General features: G+C 42.3%; 1 protein-coding gene and 1 long non-coding RNA gene across 3 annotated transcripts in view; one reads left to right on the forward strand and one right to left on the reverse strand.

Moving 5' to 3' along the window:
- PLG (plasminogen) overlaps positions 1-15,881 on the reverse strand; it is a 45,233-nt gene extending 29,352 nt beyond the window's left edge. Inside the window, exons 1-7 of the mRNA XM_022560708.3 lie at positions 15,818-15,881; positions 11,214-11,349; positions 9,852-9,958; positions 5,932-6,046; positions 4,069-4,208; positions 2,524-2,644; positions 848-966 (exon numbers count right to left, since the gene is read on the reverse strand). Coding sequence (XP_022416416.1) covers positions 848-966; positions 2,524-2,644; positions 4,069-4,208; positions 5,932-6,046; positions 9,852-9,958; positions 11,214-11,349; positions 15,818-15,866 — 787 coding nt within the window. The 5' untranslated portion in view covers positions 15,867-15,881. The remainder of the gene's footprint in view (positions 1-847; positions 967-2,523; positions 2,645-4,068; positions 4,209-5,931; positions 6,047-9,851; positions 9,959-11,213; positions 11,350-15,817) is intronic.
- A 3,928-nt stretch (positions 15,882-19,809) lies between these two features.
- Positions 19,810-20,625, forward strand: part of LOC149747924 (uncharacterized) — a 44,121-nt gene continuing 43,305 nt past the window's right edge. For both annotated transcript variants that reach the window (XR_016395274.1, XR_016395273.1), the window contains exon 1: positions 19,810-20,152. This is a non-coding gene — a long non-coding RNA (uncharacterized LOC149747924). The remainder of the gene's footprint in view (positions 20,153-20,625) is intronic.

Consider the following 20,625-nt stretch of genomic DNA (forward strand, 5'->3'; position numbering starts at 1 on the left):
ACATGGAACTATATTCAATGTCTTGTAATAAACTATAATAGAAAAGAATCGGGTGAAAAAGAATATATATATATGTATGTATATATATATATATATATATATATAAAACCAAATCACTTTGCTGTACACCCAAAACTAACACAATATTGTAAATCAACTACACTTCAATTAAAAAAAAAAGTCTCAAGAAAAAAAAGAAGATGACAGAAAGAGAAACTGCTGCTCATGAGGAAGGAGGGCACCGAGGCACCTCAGCGTCCCGAAGGATGACCTTCAGTGTGAAGAACAGGAAGCCGGCCCTCACGGCCTGCTAAGTCCTTAACGGTCTCAGATGCCCTTGTTCAGTGCCTTGCTTCAAATTCTCATAGAAGGAAAATATTATAAAATTGTTTTCTCCAACTCATTCCTGCGAGGTCTACCATTTCATCTTCTCTCCCGACCTCTCTTCTCCTGTTGCTCCCTCCCAAGCTGAACATACTGAAAAACTGGACATCCAGAGACACCTCTTTGCTTACAATTAAAAAGAACTCTGGTTGATAATGAAATCCATGTACCAGAAGGCATGGGTCTGATTTGCCTTTAGCGCTAGAGAACCATAAGGGTCAGAGATGGCTCCCAAAAGCCTACATTCATCTGTACTCAAAAAAGGCAGAAGTCTATGTTACGGGACCAAAAAAACCCCATAGTAACTAGATACTCTGATCAATTACCTACAGTAACCAATAAATTGTTCTAAAAGAGTAATCACATCCCACGGAATTTATAGGGCAATTTTCAGGCACGGCACTCTTGTTACCAAGAGAGGGACAGGTGAAGATCCTTGAGGACTGGGTATGAGCATACTTACTACATCTCGGGATGTCACAGAATTCCCAGCGTTTGTTGGGATCGGTGGTGAAACACCATGGGCGGGGCTCCCCATCGGGGTTACGACAGTAATTCCTCTTCAGATTCTTGTTTGGAAATCTGAATGTGCAAGAAAGATTTTAACAGCACTGAACATTTACATCCACGGATGAGAATCATTTCAAATGAGCAAATATTGAGCACCTGCTGTGTGCTAGGCACAGCGAGGCACCCAAGGAGGTGACTGGATGAAGGTTATCCTCAATGTGATGACAATCTCATAAGATTAGTCGAGTATTCTAAGGATTATTTTTCTAACAGTTTACATGTGCAAAAATCATAGAATGGGACCAACTTTATCATTTTGGCCATCTGTAAAACCGACGTAAGCCAACTCCAATTATTCAGCTGCAAATAATAGCAATTTTTAAAACACAAAGTACTTACTGGCTAGAGATAGTCATCTAGTAAACAGTACAGCCGAGAAGTTGGTGTCTTCATAGTTTAAGGGAATTGTCCTCCTGATCTACCCGGTTCTGGTCCTGCTAGCCTTTAAGCTTATAGAAACTGAGACGGATAAGCTATGCTCCCGTGTGCAGGCCAGAGAGTCCCCTCAACCACAGGGACCCAGTGACTGAGGCTGCGAGATGCACGCCACGCCTCGTGCCCCTCTGGGCTCATTTCACGTCCCTTCCTGAGACCGCAAATGCTTAGTCAGGATGGACAGAGCAACCAGCAGTGGCTTAAGCAATCCTCTTGCAGGATTGCTTTCCTGAAAGTAAATTTACCCAATTCTGAGCCTTGAGGCTTTACTGTATTTCTTCTTTGGAATACAATAGGGAAAGGAAAATGCAAACAGCTGCGTTTTAAGGTAACTATTTGGAATGGAAGGTACAGAAATTCAGTGGAGCTGTTTTCTACACTGAAATCTGTGACTTAGTCTCTTTGCCTATAAGTTTTTATAAGCCCCGTTATAATCCTATAGTAGTCCTAGAAAGAAGAGAAAGACCGAAGCAGCTACAGAGAGGGAGGTGTTTTAAGTACAATTAATGTGTACAATTAAGTACAATTAATTAGAAGATGTAGAACATTGTACTGTAGAACTAATCATTACTTTCTAGATCGGAGACTCTTATTTCTATTATAGATTCATGATCCCCTTTGAGAAGCTAGTGAAAGTTAGGAATCCTCAACCCCAGAAAAATGTACTGATATAAATACACATAAAATGTTGAGGGGTTCACAAAGCCCTAAAGGCCATCCACAGATCATAGGCTAGGAAGCCTTGAATCTCATCAGTATGAAGGAAAAGGAAAGGAAGAAAGAGAAGAGGAAAATATTTGGAAAATACACAAGTGAGACGTATCTGTTTTTCTTAAACTTTAATGTGCCTACGAATTAGCCAGGAATCTGGTTATAAGGCAAATTCAGATTCAGTGGGTCTGAGATTCTGCATTTCTAACAAACTCTCAGATGATATCACTCTTCCATGGACCACATTTTGAGTAGTAAGAATGTATCCTTCATTTGCAGTCATGTGGGAAGATTCAAACTTTGAAATTCAAAAACATCAGGTATGTTCACTTTTTGAGGAATACTAAAATATCTAAATAACATTAAATTACCCATAACACTGCAGAGTCATAAACATCTAATTCCACTCCCAGTGAGACTTACTTGGCAGGAAGGTATCCATGAGCATGTGGGCTCTGAGAGTCCCACGCCTGGCAATCAAGTCCAGACACGGTCTTGGAAATTTTGCCCTCGTAATTTTCTCCACTGCAATGCATACATTCATCTGGGCAGAATGGACAAGAAGGAAAGGAAGAAAGAAACTGAAATGGATGAAGCGAAACGGAGTAAAAACTAGAATTCCACTAGAAATGTCTAATACCTTTGCCGCTTGTTCGATGTACTTTTCCCACAATCACTTGGCAACAAAACTGGCAATAAAGGCTTAATTTTCTAATACAATCTATAATGTCATTCTCTTTTTCAAATGGGAAAATTAGTATATTTTGGTTAATACCTACTCAACTATTATAGTCTTGACCAAATCCAGAAACTCCATAATGCCATGTCTTCAAAGTGGGATGTGTGGTCCTTGGTGGGTGGGAAGGGGGTGGGGGAGAGGTTGAACATAATCTCAGGAGTCTGTAAGTTCTCTACTAGAATTTTTTGATATTTGGGGTCCCCATTCCAATAACGGTCTTTAAAATTTTCTATGAAATTATTCTGGTCGTATGGATAACTTCCAAATAAGCCAGCACCCTCTCAAAAACATTGTGGATTTTAGTGCTAGGGTTTTTGCTCGTGTTCATGACCTCACACGGGAACAATACCCACCTAAAGGGACAGCGCTTCTGTTTTTATATTATTGAGACGCATGACAGGCTGTTTTTCTTTCTTACATCGCTTAAAAATGGAAACTTTGGAATACTTGAAAGAACAAGGTGCAGCAAAGTAATATAAGACTTTAATTTTTATGGGGTAATAAGGAAAACAGAAGCAGACTTGATGCAAAAATGATGCTCTCATGTCAGTGAAGGGCCAAATGACCTCATAACATAGTGTACAGGTAAAGGATCCCCATGGTTGGAATAGAAAAAGTGATGGGGAAGTGAGGCTTCACGTGGTACATACACTATCCATGTGGTTACACATATCTCACCCTTGTTCATTCCCCCATTGCACCAATAAATAGAGCAGGAAATGTGAAATGAACATTTTTCAATAGGATGTTTTAAATCTTTAGCATTGACTTTTGAGGTGCACTATTAAATTGATTGGTCCATTAAAACGATAGAATCCTGACTTAAAAACTGGTTCATTGCTTGGTTTCAATGAAACAACAAAGTCTACCGTGTTAAATTAATATTGTGTATTTGAATTGTATTGATTTTGTGGTTTTATTTTAATGATTTAATTGCAAATATGTTTTTGGCTTTATACTGTGTCAGAGCTTTGAGCATAAGAAGTTTGCATCTAGAGTTTATATCTAGTTTTATATTAGTCCCTGTTGAAGTACATTTTAATAAAAATAATTTAGATCAATCATGGAAAATGTGCAAAATTGGGCCTTTCCAAGAGGTCATGTGTTACTTGATTCTGTCAAACACAGCACTGATTGATTATTAATATCCCTGTAGAAAATTGATTTACAGCAAATTACTCCACGGACGAAGGGCAGATAGGAAAGCATTTTCTAGAGCCACCTCTGACCTTCACATTGAGGAATGTCGCAGTAGTCATATCTCGTGCCTGGATCTGTGGTGTAACACCAAGGTCCCTTCTTATCATTGTCTGGGTTCCTGCAGTAGTTCTCCTCCAGTCCCTCTAAAGGATGCTTTTCAGGCGAAAAGCTGTGGAGGATGAAAACGAACCACTTTGACTATATTTTTAAGATCAGCATGTCTTTAGCAAGGCAGGATAAGACGCCCTCTCTTTCCCATCTGTGATTCGAGGTGGTGTCATCCAAGTGCATTTCGGCTATGTGCTAGAGCATTCGTGTCACCCAGTTTTCAGTATCTCTGCTAATGGCCTGCTTCAGTAGAGTAGCTAATATTACTATTATTACTATGTGGACAGCCAAGTCCTGGAAGTAGAGCCAAAGTGTCTTTATGCACAGTAGAAATACAAAGCCCTCAAAAGCCTGCCAAATTCACGATGCATTCCTAACACCTGCTTTTGTCAGTTGCCCTTCTCTCTGTAAAAGTAATAGAAGTTAACACCCTTTTATCTGTGTGAACTCTGCACGAGGTATTACACTAAAATTTCTCTATGCATTCTCTAATGTAGTCTTAATAAAAATCCCTATCAGGAAGGTGTTATTATCCCCATTTTACAGATGAGAAAACTGAGGCACAGCCATGTGAAACAAATGAAATCTTGCCTAAGCTTGAGCAGTTAATAAGTAGTATCTCAAGGGTTTAAAGTCAGATGTGTCTGATGCCAAATTCCACATCCTCTCTGAGATGCATCCAGAATTAATGGGAGACTGGGAGGATGGAGTGAAGCTCATTTTCAGAGGTGAGTTGCTATATAACGATAAGAAATTAGATTAAAAACCTAAGACTTGGGACTTCCCTGGTGATCCAGTGGTAAAGAATCTGCCTTGCAATGCAGTGGATACAGGTTCGATCCCTGGTTAGGGAACTAAGATCCCACATGCTGTGGGGCAACTAAGCCTGTGCGCCACAACTACAGAGCCCTGGAGCCTGCACGTCACAACTAGAGAAGAGAAAAAACCCGCATGCCACAACCAGAGAGAAGCCCGTGCACCTCAACGAAAGATCCCGCATGCCTCAACTAAGACCCAACGCAGCCAAAAATAAATTAAAAAAAAAAACCAGAAACAAAAACCTAAGACTTAGAATCTGAAATGGTAGCTCTTGTTTCTGGTTCTTCTATGTACCTGTGTCTGGTAGATTTGGTCCTCCCAGGATCTCATCTGCTGGGGTAGAGACGGCCTATATTATCTCTAAGGCCCTTGACATTCCATGATTTGGCCATTTGGTTTAATCATTTTAACCTCAATAAGTCTTAATGTGCTGGGAATATGAGACCTGCCCATCTCATAGGGATGCATAAAGGCAATTTGTTTGGGTAGGTGAGGGGGAAGGGTCATAGACACTAAATTCCCACTTGATAAGCATTGTTAATGAGAACTTAATCCACCTAATTTTATATTGGGCAAAGCCCCAAAAGGATGACACTAAAATAAATAATAGGCGAGTTGCAAGATAATCTGTTTTTCACAATGTTGAGGTGAACACATGGTATATTTGAATTAGACTAATTCACTTCTAAGCATAGCCATCTTTGGTCTTTTCTCAGATTCAGCCTAGAATTCATGGTTTTATAGTTCTTTTGTATTGTTCTCAGTCTTCCAGAAAAGCATATACGCAAGAATGAATGGAAAGCAGCCATTGTCTGCTTTTATTCCATAAATAATCGAACGGTTCTGCCCCAGCATCAAGAAGGTTCTCCCCATACCTGCTAGTCACATGTTCTGGTTTGAGTCAGAAGTAATGGAATCATTCTGAGTATAAGAGGTGAACACGGAGACGAAAGAGAAAGTCTTACTTGGGTGTGTGTGGAGAATTGTCGCTCCATTTTTGACAGGTGACACCACTTTTTGTTTTGGCCATGGTCCCCCTGTAGTTCTTCCCAGTTCCAGTCTTGCACTCTGAAAGATACACTGCAAGGAAGTCCAAACAGTGGTCAAACCCTTTCACAACAAGAAAAATCATGAAGAAGCCCTGCACTACTTGAACACATTGAGAGAAAGGACACCATCGCCCACTATCTAAAAAGACAGTCTTTTACGTCTAAGAGTTACAGTTATAACTAAGCCACGTGGGGCATTGATTCCTTTACTCAAAACTACCGCCCCTCCCTGTGCCCGGCAGACGCTGGGTGCTGGGGATGCTGGAAACACCAAGAGTAGGAACAGCACAGGCCCTGCCCTCGTGGAGCTTACATCCCAGTGGAGTCATGGGGGCCGGTTACGGAAAGTAATCAAGAACACAGATTGTGAAATAGACAACCTCGTGGTGACGCATGTAACAGAGAAAATAAACAGCATCATGAGAAAGTGGATGCGAAAGGGGATGGGGGCTTATTCACGAGGTGGGCAGCAGGTTTTCAGAGGTCGAAAGAGATCCAAGCCACTTCTACTTTTGGAGGGTCCCAGTAGTATTTTAAATATGAAAAAATGTCAAACAGGGTGATATGACTGTGGTCTACTTTCAATGTTTACAGAAGATGCTCGCAACCAGCCTCCACTTAACCAACGCACCGGTTGCCCAGTGGGCCCCATCCTGCCTTTAAACACGCTGTGGCCCACCTGTGGCAGGGTGGGCATCTGCGGCTGGCAGGCCACTTTCGGGTGTGCCCACCCACTCTGTTCCTACCAGTTTGGTTATATGCTTACCAAGAATCAGTTGCTTTTATTTCCATAACTTTTTATACAGCTCTATTTGATTACAGATGATCTAAACTGAGAAATGAATGGGGGGGAAAATGGAGCTTTTTTAAAAAATCAAGTTGAATGGTTTCAAGGACTTGAAAGAGTTGAATAGTATTTTTTTTGAATTTTATTTTATTTTTTTATACAGCAGGTTCTTATTAGTTATCTATTTTATACATGTTGGTGTACATATGTCAATCCCAAACAATAGCTATTGTTGATTGAGTACCTGCCAAGTGCAGGGCTCGGTGCCAGCTTCTTTACATTTATTCATCATAATCCCTGCAACAAATCTGTAAGGCTGGAATAAGGCCAACACACATCTCTGCACAAGGCTTTGTTGCCTCTTGTTCCATTACAAGCTCTCAGTAGGAAAGAGTAGTGTGGATGGAACAGGCAAAAAAAAGAGAAATGGAACCCGTGGTATAGTAGGGATGAACAAATCTGATTCCATATTGGATCTGTGTCTTTAACTTTTGTATTCTGTTGCTTTTGCTACAAGTTAAGAATGTTGCCTATAACCTGAAATATATAGGCTAGCCCATTCTCAAGGCTCTGACCTCTAAAGGTATAACACTTTTCCATTCATATAGAGACCAAAGGTTGCAGAACAGAGAATAACACTTATCTCGTTGGAGGTTTATAGGAACATTGTGATGGGACTTATGTGGCCAGCTGCAAGAGCAAAGGATTCCTACACCAAGAAGTCTGCAGCAACCACCCTGAGCCCCTCCCCTTTTAGTATAAAAGAAGCCTGTATTCTAATCAGGGAAGATGGTTCTTTGGGACACTAGTCCACCATCTTCTTGGTTGGCTGGCTTTCTGAATAAAGCCTCTATTCCTTGTCCCAGCAAATCATCTCTTGATTTCTTGGCCTGTCCTGCAGATAGCGGGACTCGAGTTGAATAGTTTTAAAAATTGTCATCATATCCACTGAGAGCAATCCATCCATATAGTTGATATGAGTTTGAAGAGAAGGACACTAATTATCGTAGACAAGTCACTAGAGTGTGGTTTATGCAAGAAATGTACCAGATAACTCCTGTTGGTGGCCCCAGGTTCAAAGAAAAAAAGCCTCTGCTTTACATCAAAAGGTGCCAATGTAAGCTTCTGTTTTCGGTGAAAATATAAAATATTTAAGGTATATTTGTGTCATCTTTTATGATTCCCCACTTTAGCCAAGTTTTTAAATTAATCAATCAATTATCTGGGGAAAGGACTTCTAACACACCTATAGCAACTACTGCTTTAAACCCAACGCTCTATATAAAGATGGCAGATATATCTTCATTGAGATATATTATTATAGTAGATATATTACACTTATCAAAAAAGTAAACTCAAGGTACTTTGGAGGCCAAGGGTCAGGGGAGACTTTTCAAAGGAGGTGATGCTTGAGCTGAAATCTGGGAGATGAGAAGGAGCTGGAAGAACAGAGGAGGGTCCAGGATGAAGAGGTGTGTGTTTGCCCTGCTGGAGGGGGGGCAGATGTAAGCCCCGCACATGAGGTAGGCTTGAATAATACAGGACCCTGCAGCAATTGGTGAGTATTTCGATTGTCTTCTAGGGCACTAAAGGTTTGAAGCAGGGAAGTTACAGACCAGCCGCTGCGGTGGCACAGCCAGTGATGGTGGCGGCTTAGACCCAAGTGGCAGCAGTGGCCATGGTGGCAAACGTAGAGATGTAACTAATTTGACACTGACCATTCCCAGAAAAACCCTGGCAGGTAATTTAACAGTGGGTCAATATTCCACAGTAAAGAAACAAGCACCAAAAAATGACTGACTTTTGACCTCTCTTTTATTTGTATGTACCCGCCAGAGTTTATATAACCTTTTGCTCCTTTCCATCACCTTGAAAACAGGCAACTCTTCAACTATCCAAACTAAGCCTAGAGGTCACCCCCATGATCCTCTGGTTAACAATTTACAAAGGACATGTTTAAATGTTAGCATTTTGCAGAGAGTATCCCACCAGCCTTTTAAAAAATCTGACCGACAGTGGGATTGTAAGAACTAGTAACGTCAACGGATAAACTTCAGATGTAATCTGCACTTTAGATTCAGGGATTAGAGCTAAACAGTGGGCTAGAAGTGTGTATAGCAGACGCACAGATAATTAAACCTAAGAAGATGAACCAATGTGTAGATAGAATCCTAACCTAAAAAAACACTTCTCAAAATCTTGTTTAGAGTTTTGTGGGGAAACTAGAATGTTGTAAGCCATTGTCAAGAATCAGTGAGATAGGATGTTTCTGGTTGAGTTCAACACCTCTGATACAGAATATTTGGAGAGCAAAATTGTTATCAAAATAGTCTTACTACCTCGCCAGCAACAGAGAATAGGAAATAGTTTTGAAAGCATCATTATTCACTTAAATCTTCGTACAGACTTAATGAACTTTTACACGTCTTAGAAGACATGCAACTTCCGTAGGAATCTAGGCCACCCGTGATCCTAAACAACGAAAGATCTAGAGTTTTCAAGGAAACTATGGAAAAGGAACTGCAACTTCTGCACATTTTCAAAAGACACCATTCCAGAGTCTAAGGGAAATACAGACCATGCCTGAAAAAAAGTGGAACATGTAAGAGTAAAAATAAGAATATTTTCTCTATTCAAATGTTACTGCAGATTGAAAACACCTCAGTTTTGCTGTTTCTCCAGGTTTCAGACCAAGGACTGTGGTCCCTGCAGAACAAAACACCAAGATCATAAGAAACTTGTAGACTCTCCCTCTTCTCCTTAAAAATAAAATAAAATTTTCAGTATCTTATTTTCAGGGTCATAGAGGTGGAAGTGATTTTGTAAATCCAATCCCTTCGTCTTTAAACCAAGAGAAATGAAACTTAAAAGGCGAAGTCATATATACAGGTTGACGTAGTGGGTTAGTGGCCAGATCTTCTGACTCCAAATTCAATTTCACTACACCACAGCGCCTCCATTCGCTGGTCTGATAAATTACAGACATTCAACGGGCTGGGGGAGGGAAGGGGAAGGGGAATGGGGAGAAGGAAGAAAACGTTGTACGTACTTCTCTTCTCAAATAAAACGACATCCCTCATCCTAAGGACTGGGGAAAACTTGCTGTTTTCAGCCATTATCACACATTGTTGTTCTTTACTGTGATACTGGAATGCCCTGCAGAAGAGAATCAGAAAACACAACTCTTTTCCTTTATTTAAGGAAAGCAAAGTTTTATTAATAAGGAAGAGACTAAAGATAACTCTCTTGATGAATCGAGGAGCTCAGAATTTGTTACTTCCAATTCATCTTGGCACTGTATCAATGAAGCATCATCAAAGGACATAGGAACATGGTAGCTACTCTTGTTTTCTTCTACCTTTACCTTCTCCCCCTCCAAACTTTCTCTTTTTCTCCCCCTCTGTTTCAACTGCTTTATTCTTTCTTCACTAGTTTTCTTAATGAAGTGCCAGAACACTTGCTTTGTGCTGGAAAGAAGCAACTGAGTGCTTTAAACCCATTCCTGAGCGGGCCCACGTGGACTCCTGTAACTTCCCCTTGACCATGTCTCTGCATTCTACTCCCTTCCCCTCACACCTCCCTGCACTGTACCTCAGTCCTGCATGGACGCTGAGCCTGGCATCAAAGCCGTCCATGGCTTCCTTTCCTGCCCCATCTCCTGTGTGAACCTTTGCTTCAGCTGACTTGGTCCTTTCATCGTCCCTCTCACAGGTGCCCAGCCGTGCTGCCCTCTGCCTAGAATCCCTCCCGCATGGTCAGTATTTACTAAGATCTCACCCTTCAAAGCCCAGCTCAGTTCCCACCTCCTCCCCAGGCCTTCCCTGGTCATCTCAACTCTTAGGATTGTTCTTTCCTCTGAATCTTCATAGAGCACGTATGGATTACGTCACTTATCAATGTCTCGCATTGGCTGTTTTTTTTTAAATTTTTGTATTTTACCCAGTTTCTGTGACTACACCATAAATTCAAAAGGGCAAGCACTGGCTTTTGTATCTACACAAAAATCTATCATATATACTGATATATATATATCTCCCCATGTACCGACCACTGTATCAATGCTTTGTGGCTCCTTAGGGTCTAGGACACTTCTAGTCACATGATCCTCAATCAATATTTATCGACGATAATGTTAGAAACTAGAGCTCAGAACAATAGCTGCCGATGTCATGTGTAAAAATAAATAACTTCCTTTGGGGGCATTTTTCTAAAGGGGTCACTAATTAACAAGAAACCATATGGTTTCAGATACAGAGAGCAAATACAGATTCCAAACTCCAATCCCATGAAATTCCTCTTTCCTCTTAAATCCTATTTTCACTGATAAATCCCTGAGCAAATTTCTTGTGATCAACATAATAGCGTCTCAAGCAGCAGGATTTCTGCGTAGGCGCAGTGACCAAGAAAATACCTGCAAATGAAATCTTTTTCCTCCTCACACTTTGTTGCACACTCGTCTATGCTTCCTGTCACCAGCTGCTTCCGCGTCAAACTAAACAGGGAAGCTCCCTGGGTATTTACATAGTCATCCAGGAGGTCTCCGAGACCTACAAATGGAAGATAAAAGTGGCACAACTGATAAATGCATCAACACCGCTGTTTAATTCTCATGAATTTGCAAACTATTCGCTTTCCATCAACGAAGTAAAACTGGCTGCTCCATTGGAAGCAGAATGGGCGGCTGTGAATAAAAATGTTTAATTAGGAAAACAGTTCCATGAATAGATGGCACTAGGTTAAAAGATCAACTGGATTGTTAGGTTAATAGATTGGAACTCTTTATCAACTTCCATGTTACTACGTTAATGGGTATGAAACGTTAAATAAGAAAAAATTTGATCTGTTTGCTAGTAATTGCATATCATGATGGAACAGTAAGAGACATCCAAGGGCAACTTTGATGTTGATTTGTCCATCCTTGGGTATAAATAGGAACTGGAGGCCACTGTTCGATTCCCTACAGTGCAGACTTTAGTTGTGGCACTGTCACTTAAACTGATGGGATCAGCACACTCTGAATGGCTCCACCACAAGATACAAAAACCTTGGTGAGTTGATGTCGAGAATAAATAAGAGCTGGACTAACCCTTGACCACCATACATGGCCATTTTTATACTGGACTTGGTAGAGTGACACCTCACTATTTATTAAAGAGAAATCATTTTTGCCAAGATGATGACAGCTTTCTGGCATTTCTGAGGAAACAACAGCAGAGCCTGGGACAAACAATGGCCTTGATTTTCCTCGGACATAAAATCTGAGGCAAAGAGTCTGTCTGAAGGTCGCTCTGCCCCCTTGCTACTGCAAAGGGTGGCCAGGGGTGCCTCAGCCATGTTCCCACCGCAAGGCTACAAAGAGTACTCCTGAGACACGTGGCGCCTGAGACAGCTGTGGCAGCTCTACTCCAAGCCTGGAGACTCAGCCTCTATCCTTTTGGGATGGAACACCAGCCATTTTCATAGGGTGAGGGGCTAAAAGAGGTTAATTTCATGGAGACAGCAAAGTTTCCTAAAGTTTGCCTAAATGGGATTAGGCAACCTGGCAACTTTGACCACTTTGAGGGGAGGGGTGGAGATCAAAGCCAGGGTGAGCGTGTTGAAGAGTGGTCAAGAGAGGCGGTGGGAACAGCAGGGAAGACAAGTCTTTGCAGAAATCTGGCTGTGAAAGGAGCATTTCCTAGAGGCCATATGAAATCTCAGAAATTTTTAAAAAATTTTTATTGAAATATAGTTGATTTACAATGTTGTGTTACTTTCAGGTGTAGAGCAAAGTGGTTCAATGATACATATATATTCGTTTTTAGATTCTCTTCCATTATAGGTTATTACAAGACATTGAGTAGAGTTCCCTGTGCTCTACAGTACGTCCTTGTTGGTTATCTATTTTATATATAGTAGTGTGTATTTGTTACTCCCAACCTCCTAATTTATCCCTCCCCCCTCTTTCCCCTTTGGTAACCAGAAGTTTGTTTTCTATGTCTTTAAGTCTATTTCTGTTTTGTAAATAAGTTCATTTGTATCATTTTTTTAGATTCCACATATAAGGTATATCATAGGATATTTGTCTCTGCCTGACTTACTTAGTGTGATCAGCTCCAGGTCCTCTCAGGAATTTTTGAAGATGAGACATTCTAGAGCATGTTTGGGTACTGATGAAAATTATCTAGTAGGAAGGGTCATAAAGGGTCACATCCTCATTCTCAGAAAGGCCATCCCTTAACACCTGAAAACACACGCACCACAAGGGTGTGATGCACTTTCCTAGATTAAGACAAAGCTGTTTGCAGAGCCCACCCTCTCCCTGCCTCTGCTCTTCCTTCCTCGACCTGAGATTCTCCAAACTGGAAGGACGGATGGTTCCATCCTTGAATAGGAAGCTGACTGATGTTGTTTAACACACCAAAAAAGCACTTGATACATGTATCAAGAGATTATAGAGAAATAGATATTTTAGACCCATACCCATGTCGTCATCCGGTATTTTTCTCCCAATTGTTGCTCTCATTTCCAGGAAGAGTTGTGCTTTGGTAAATTCTATAGACCAGGATGTGACTTTAAAAACAAACACAAGAACTCTATAAAGTATATCCTATAAAGACTGAAATTAGACCTTTTGAAGAGTTCTTAGAAAGTAGAGCAGGCCGGGGTGTAAATGATATCAAAACAAGAAAATTTCCATTTTTATCACCCTTTAATTATGTTATGTTAGTATGTTTCATAGCATATGGCTGCTGAGACCCACCTTAGGAGCTGATACACCAAAGAAATATCCCAAAAGAGAATAAATTTTATTCTTTTGACTTTGAAAAGTTTTCCCCCAATAATTTCTTTCTTTAATTCCAGGGAACATGTGACAATGTGGTGTAATACACTTTATTTATTGACCAAGAAATATTAGACAAATTTTTTTAGTAACAAAAGAATTTTTATATTCTATGCTGAGTGTAGATGTATATTGGTACCAAAACTAGTATATTTTATTAATAATGTGGGTTTGTACTTTTTTAAAATCATGGTAGTGTGTATATGTACACCCATGCTTGTGTGTTTGAAAGAAAAGACTTTGTGGTTTGTGAAATGCAAACTGCGTTTCCGCCTGTCACTGAGAACAGCTGTAAAAGGAGATTTTTGTTCCTCTCCCTGGTCATTTCAGTGCACTGAAAAGATGAAACACTTCCACGGAAAGACAGAGTAAATGCCTTCCTTTCAAAAAGAGCTTATGCAAGTCTTCTTTCCCCCTTTTGGTGAAGATGTATGTTAATCCTGCCGCAGAGAAGTCTGTTCTAACATTTGGGTGTGTCCCACTGTATCCAGAGTTCCAGGTCCCGCTTCCCATAGACTAAAATAGAGTGTGCACAAAAAAATAAAGTAATAATAAAATAGAGTGTGCACCCCTGTGCCACTCCCCACAACCATTTCCCGTGAAAACCTCTTTATGCAACTTTCTGCTGTTTTTTCTTTGATATTTCTTTAGATGGCTCCACTAAATTCAAATGTATTTGACTCTGATTTAAAGTACAGCTCGTAAAATTTTATCTGGCTACTTATAAATTGAATTTCAAGTATCTATACATTGTTTATATGAAGAACCACTAACATAATGTATGATTCCGCTTATAAGAAATGTCCAGTGGACATATATACACTACCAAGCGTAAGATAGATAGCTAGTGGGAGGCAGCCGCATAGCACAGGGAGATCAGCTCGGTGCTTTGTGACCACCTGGAGGGGTGGGATAGGGAGGGTGGGAGGGAGGGAGATGCAGGAGGGAGGAGATACGGGAACGTATGTATATGTATAACTGATTCACTTTGTTATAAAGCAGAAACTAACACACCATTGTAAAGCAATTATACTCCAATAAAGATAAAAAAAAAAAAAAAGCAATGTTCAAAACAGGCAAATCAGAGACAGAAAGTAGATTAGTGATCACCAGGGGCTGGGCGGGGATGGAGGTTAGGGAGAGGGGAGAAGAGGGGTTGGAGGTGACAGCTAAGGGGTGTGGAGTTTATTTGGGGGGGTAATAAAAATGTTCTAAAATGTATTGCGATAGGTGCATAACTCTGAATACTGAAAACCTTTGGATCGTATGCTTTAAATGGATGAATTGTATAGTATGTGAATTATATCTCAATAAAGCTGTCAAAAAAAAAAAAAAAGAACTACAAAGACATGCTTAGAATATTTTAACAGAGGTTTAAGCAAAGTTGAAAAAGTGGGAAGAAGCATCAGATTCCTTCTCAGAAAGCCCTGGCTAAAGTCCTGGTTTCTGGGAGTTTGGTCAATAGGCAAATAACGTGATTTTCCTAAGGACAGATTTCCTCATCTATAAAATGGGTATAAATCTACTACAATACCTATGGTATCAGCTAAATAAGCTGGACTTAGTAAAGGACACACGCATATGCATGTATGAATAAAAATGTGCCCGGCCTACCTCAGGTACTCAGTGGAGATTTGTTGAATTATTGTATGGACATCATCCTGCAGATCGATGCCTGTGATTTCTCCAGGCATAAGAAGCAAACTTATATGTATGGAAAGCCTTCCTTAAGTCATAACAAACAGAGAACAGGTCAACACAACCACAGACTGGTCAAAGAATATGGTCAGAGATATTTCATTGTTTACATTTGAAAGTCAGAAAAATACGACACCTTAACAAAAATGGTCTACGTTAACCAAACTAAGAACCAGGCGAAGAGACTAACACCTTTTGGGGCTGTTAGCTATCTGGGCTATTTTTTTTTCTAACTAAAATAACCATCACGTGGGCTCCATCTTTTAGACTGAAAACGTCATGCATTATTTTCTCTGCCCACTTGTCTCCGGTATTCCCATGAGGGAAACAAAACATTTCTTGAAGATTTCCTCATTCTTAGATCGTGACCTGGGAATCTCACGAGTCAAAAGCTAAATTCAACAAGTTGCACATGAAACCATCATGGATCTATTTTTAATACATTGCTAGGAAAAAATATATTGATTAAAGTGAAAAAAATCTCCGTGTCTTACCTGATTTCAGAAATAAAAGAAGTAGAAGGACCACCTCCATATGTACCATTTTGGGACTGACCAGCAGTGTCCGGAAAACAGTGTGTCCCAATCCCAAGATGTTATTGACTTACATGAGAGGAAATGCACCACAAACAAGATAATCACATGGAGTTAATTATTCTCTTGGAGGCCCATTGCCACTGTGCTCTGAAGTGTTCAAACATTACCTTGACAGGAGGATCTTACAAAATGTTTGAGAGCGGAGTCTGCAATAGATGCTGGGAAGCGGTGGAGGCTGCCCGCCCCCTTGGCTGCCCCACACTGCCTCCTGCTTCCCTCCTTGCCCCCAGCCCATTATCGTTCCCACTTACTCTTCTTTCCTTCCCTCTTATTTCACTCTCTTTCTTTTGGGTGAAAAAAAAGAATTCCAACAATAGCTAACATTTGCTGAGGACTTTCCTATACCAGACCTTCTGCATAGTTTCATCCAACCTTCCAAACAGGCGATATTATTATCACCCCCACTTCAGATGAGGTGACTCAGGCTGAGAAGGTTTAACTTTCCCAAGGTCACTTAGCTCACAAGGGATGAAGCCAATGGACAAAATCTATTTGGCCTCAGGTTACAGACTTAAGCTAGAGCATCACTATTAACATCTCCACATTGTACCAGTGTAGAAATCACTACGTAAGTTACAACATTTCATTATTATCAAACTTTATGTCCAATGGACTCATATGGTTTCCATGATTATAGATGATGTTATAAAATGTCGATCTTTTCCCCCAATGAATTCACAGTGCATTATAGTCTCATCCTCATGAAATAAAGCAAGAGTGGGAAAATTAAGTTTAAAGAATGTCTTGATTTTAATTGTTGATTCTGTACTTTGCCCTGGCTTAAGGCTAGAATGACCAGGTAGTACATGCTTTAAAACTCTTACATGTGTTCACTAATATTCAGGAATTGGCTCTATTTTAATTGTGAAAGAAGAACTCAAAACACTCCTCTCTCCATGCTATGAAATTCCTTTCTATAAATTAACCAGCAAAACGTAGAGGTGGGCACCAATCGTCTTGGATGGACCCTCCTGCAGAATTGCCTGGGGTTGAAGTACTGTGTGCAGAATTCACAAGAACAGAATGTGCTGGAGAACAAGATGGTAGCACCATCATGAGGGGCTGGGAGGACCTGGCACATTTCCTGTTTTTCCACCATGTCCCAGCTTTCTCCCCTCCCTCTCACCTAGTGGCCCAGTTTATTCAATGGGACAAAAGGTGGAAGCAAGTTGAGAAATCAGTCTTGGGAAGACTTTTTGTCTTAACGTACCTGAAATGTCTCTTAGGGGAATTATGTTGGTGTGTTTCAGAAAATACTTTGGGGGAGAAAACAGGTAATACATGATGTTGCCACTACACATTTACTTCCACTTAAAATACTTTAGTACCGCCTCATGGATAAGGCACCTCAGGAACAGTGCTATCAGAAATTCTACATCTGCATAAACGTCCTTTTCCTGTTTTGTTTTGGTTTTTTGATATGGATGGTAGTGGTATGCATTTTGCCCCCTTTCCTCTTGGAAGCTTCTAGAATATATTTGGTTCTACAAATGTTATTTTATTTTTGGCTGCATTGGGTCTTTGTTGCTGTGTGCAGGCTTTCTCTAGCTGCGGCCAGGCGGGGCTACTCTTCCTTGTGGTGCGTGGGCTTCTCATTGCAGTGGCTTCTCTTGTTGAGGAGTACGGGCTCTAGGAACGCGGGCTTCAGTAGTTGCAGCATGCGGGCTCAGGAGTTGTGGCTCGCGGCTCTAGAGCGCAGGTTCACTAGTTGTGGCGCACGGGCTTAGCTGTTCCACGGCATGTGGGATCTTCCCGGACCAGGGGAAGATCGAATCCGTGTCCCCTGCATTGGCAGGCGGATTCTTAACCACTGCGCCACCAGGGAAGCCCCTACAAATGTTATTTTGTGAATGAGGCTGCCCTCCAATGGCCTTCTGACTATGTATTCTTCACCACCTTCTCAATACATCAGCATCACGACAACACAGGTAAACACAAAGCAGTGTTTGGCTATTGTGCCCCCTATTCTGCCGTGTGTAAAGAGAAGAGGAAAGAGGAGTGTGTTGCTTAGGTGTAGACAGTGTGGATGGATACAGACTCCCATTACGGCACTGCTACAGGGTTCAGCTTCATAGGCGCAGGGTAGGCACAAAGTGACAGACTATTCTAGATCGTACGTAGGAATCCCACACTGGCACTCTCGGGGGGGGGGGCGGTTTGGGCAGTGGTTTTGCCCAAGGCTGTAAAGACAATTAATTCAATATAAGTCATTTTCTATTTGAAAGAATGGCAGAAGCTGAGGAAAGAGATAAAGAAAAAGATCATCTCGGTATAGTGTTAGCAGGTTGAATAAATTCTGAGATGTGTATTCTCCTTGAGTTCAATTCATTAAATATTTATTGACCAAATAGTAGGTGTTAGATTTTTCTAGGATTAGAGAAAAGGTACGAATCACAATCTCTACCTTCCCCCCCCCCCGCCTCCCCTTAAAGGAACTGCAGGAAACTTTTGCACCTGATATGCATGGAGTCTGCTGCTGCACTTGTAGTGGGCGTTTGTGGGGGCGGGGGGGGGATAAGGACACCAAAATAAGCGAGAGGCTCTTCCCAGCATGGGGCCTGCAACCAAGATCCACTCAGGACTCAGGTTCCCACAGGAAGGGAAGAATTAGCTACTTCCTCCCCTCCTGGCATTGAAGTGGTGAATTCCTTGCAAGCACCTTGAACACAAGGTAAGGCCAAGCTCACCAGGGGAGTGGGGTAGAAGCCCCTTTGGTCTCACTTGCACCCACCCTGCAGGTGAGGTGGAAGCTGTGGCCATGTGACATCTTCCCAGGTGAGATTGCGTGGACCTCGCGTTGCTGGCCTGATGTCGGCACCCGTCACCTTTCCCCCACTGACTTTCCACCTTCCTGCAGCCCTAGCTCTTCTCAGCCCAGGCTCTGCCATCTGGGAACTGTCATTCTAAGGCAGCTCGTTTCTTTTTTTAAAATTTTTTAAAAATTTACTTTGTTGAAATATAATTTACAATGTTGTTAATTTCTACTATACAGCAAGTCATTTCTTTATCATGAACGTCTCTGAATCTTCCCCGCAAAGACGTCATTTCAAAAAAAAAAACAGCACAAAATTAATTCATCTATTAAGGGCTCAAAGTAAGCCTTCATCATTGCAAAGGTTCATAGCAAGTTTATCTTTGCCCTCAATGCCAATTTGCAGATTGCTTTCACTGTGTGAGTTTATTAGGGCATATCATCTAGGAACCGTGTTCTCATTCATCTGAAGGTGGCGTACCTTTCTCCTTTCCTTTCAGAAACTTGCCCAGGGAGAGTCAAAAGTTACAGAATTTCTAGATCGGGGAGCCTAAGCCAACCTCTGGCTGATTTCTGAGAGCTCACGAGTAGTGTGAGTGGGACGGGAGAGGCCCTCTCCCCCGCCTCCACGCCCCCCTCCCCAGCCCGGACAGTTCTTCAGGCCTGATTGACGCCACCGGCTTACCAGCCGCTCCTACACGTCGACCTGAAATCCAGAGTCTGGAGGAGCCCAGGCCTGCCCGGGCCTCCCGGGTGCTCGGGGAGACCCACCATCTCTGCACGCAGGTAAGACACCAGCCAACAGAGGCCGCCGCATCACACCTGGACCCCAAGAAACGACCCCTTCCTCATCGCCGGCTCATCCGCTGCCAGACCCGCCTCCGGCGGCGGAGGCGGCCGAAGGTCCCCGAGGGAAGCATGGGGTTGGCGGGGTGAGGGACGGGCAGAGTTTCAAGGAAGGTGCGCACTAGCCTGGGCACCATCCTTCAGTAGACGCCTCTTCCGTGCCTGCAGTGCGTCTAGCGCTGCGCTGAGCGCCGAGCGGACGAGAGGAGACTCTCCCCGCCCTCCGCGAGTTTCCCACGTGACCGGGTGGGGGCGGTGCGCGTCCGCCAGTCGGACTGTGAGGCAGCGCGGCCAGGCCGTCCCGGGGCGGAGGGACACGCCCTCGGCTGGAGGAGTGAGGACGCGCTTCCCGGGGAAGTGACATCGACCCTAGATGACAGGCAGGAGAGGTGAGAAGCAGGAGAAGTGTGTTCTGAGCAGAAAGAATGAATGTGCGAAATCGCAGAGGCGAGGGTTCCATCCAGGCGATTGAAAGTCGTTCAGGCTGAAATCGGGAATGATGGAGAAGAGACCGAATCCCATCGACACTGCGGCGAGAACGGCAGGGACCCTTGAAGGGTTTTAAAATGGAAGAGTGGCCTCATCCTTCTGCCTGAAGTGTGGTGAGGGGATCATAAGAAGCCCGGAGGAAGGAGGTGAGAGATGAGAGGTGTCTGAAAGGAGGCAATGGGGACAGAAAACAGGACCGGATTAGGGAGATGGTTAGAAAGGAGAGTTGACAGGATTTTGTGACTGAATCTGGTGAGTGAAATCAAGGCTGGGGCCGGCATTTATGTCTTGGGTATATGGTAGAGAGCGGTATCTTCATTGAGAAGGAAAGAGTAAGATGAGTTTGCTTGGAGACGTGTTATGTTTGGGAACTTGTGAAAGTCCCCAGTTGCCCAGAAGGCAATTGGATATTTGGGTCTAGAGCAGGCGTTGGCAAACTGTAGCCCATCAGGCAGCCTCCTGGTTTTGTAAATAAAGTTATATTGGCACACAGCCTGGCCTGTTCATTTACTGTTGGCTACGGCTGCATGTGCATGAAAATGAGTGGCGGAGTAGATGTAACTGAGGCTGTATGTTGGCCAGCAAGCCCATAAAATATTTACTACCTGGCTTTTTGCAG

This window comes from Delphinapterus leucas, chromosome 12, assembly GCF_059928025.1.
Source record: "Delphinapterus leucas isolate spDelLeu-1000000601 "Yukka" chromosome 12, BTC_Dleu_Yukka2, whole genome shotgun sequence".
NCBI classification, from domain to species: Eukaryota; Metazoa; Chordata; class Mammalia; order Artiodactyla; family Monodontidae; genus Delphinapterus; species Delphinapterus leucas.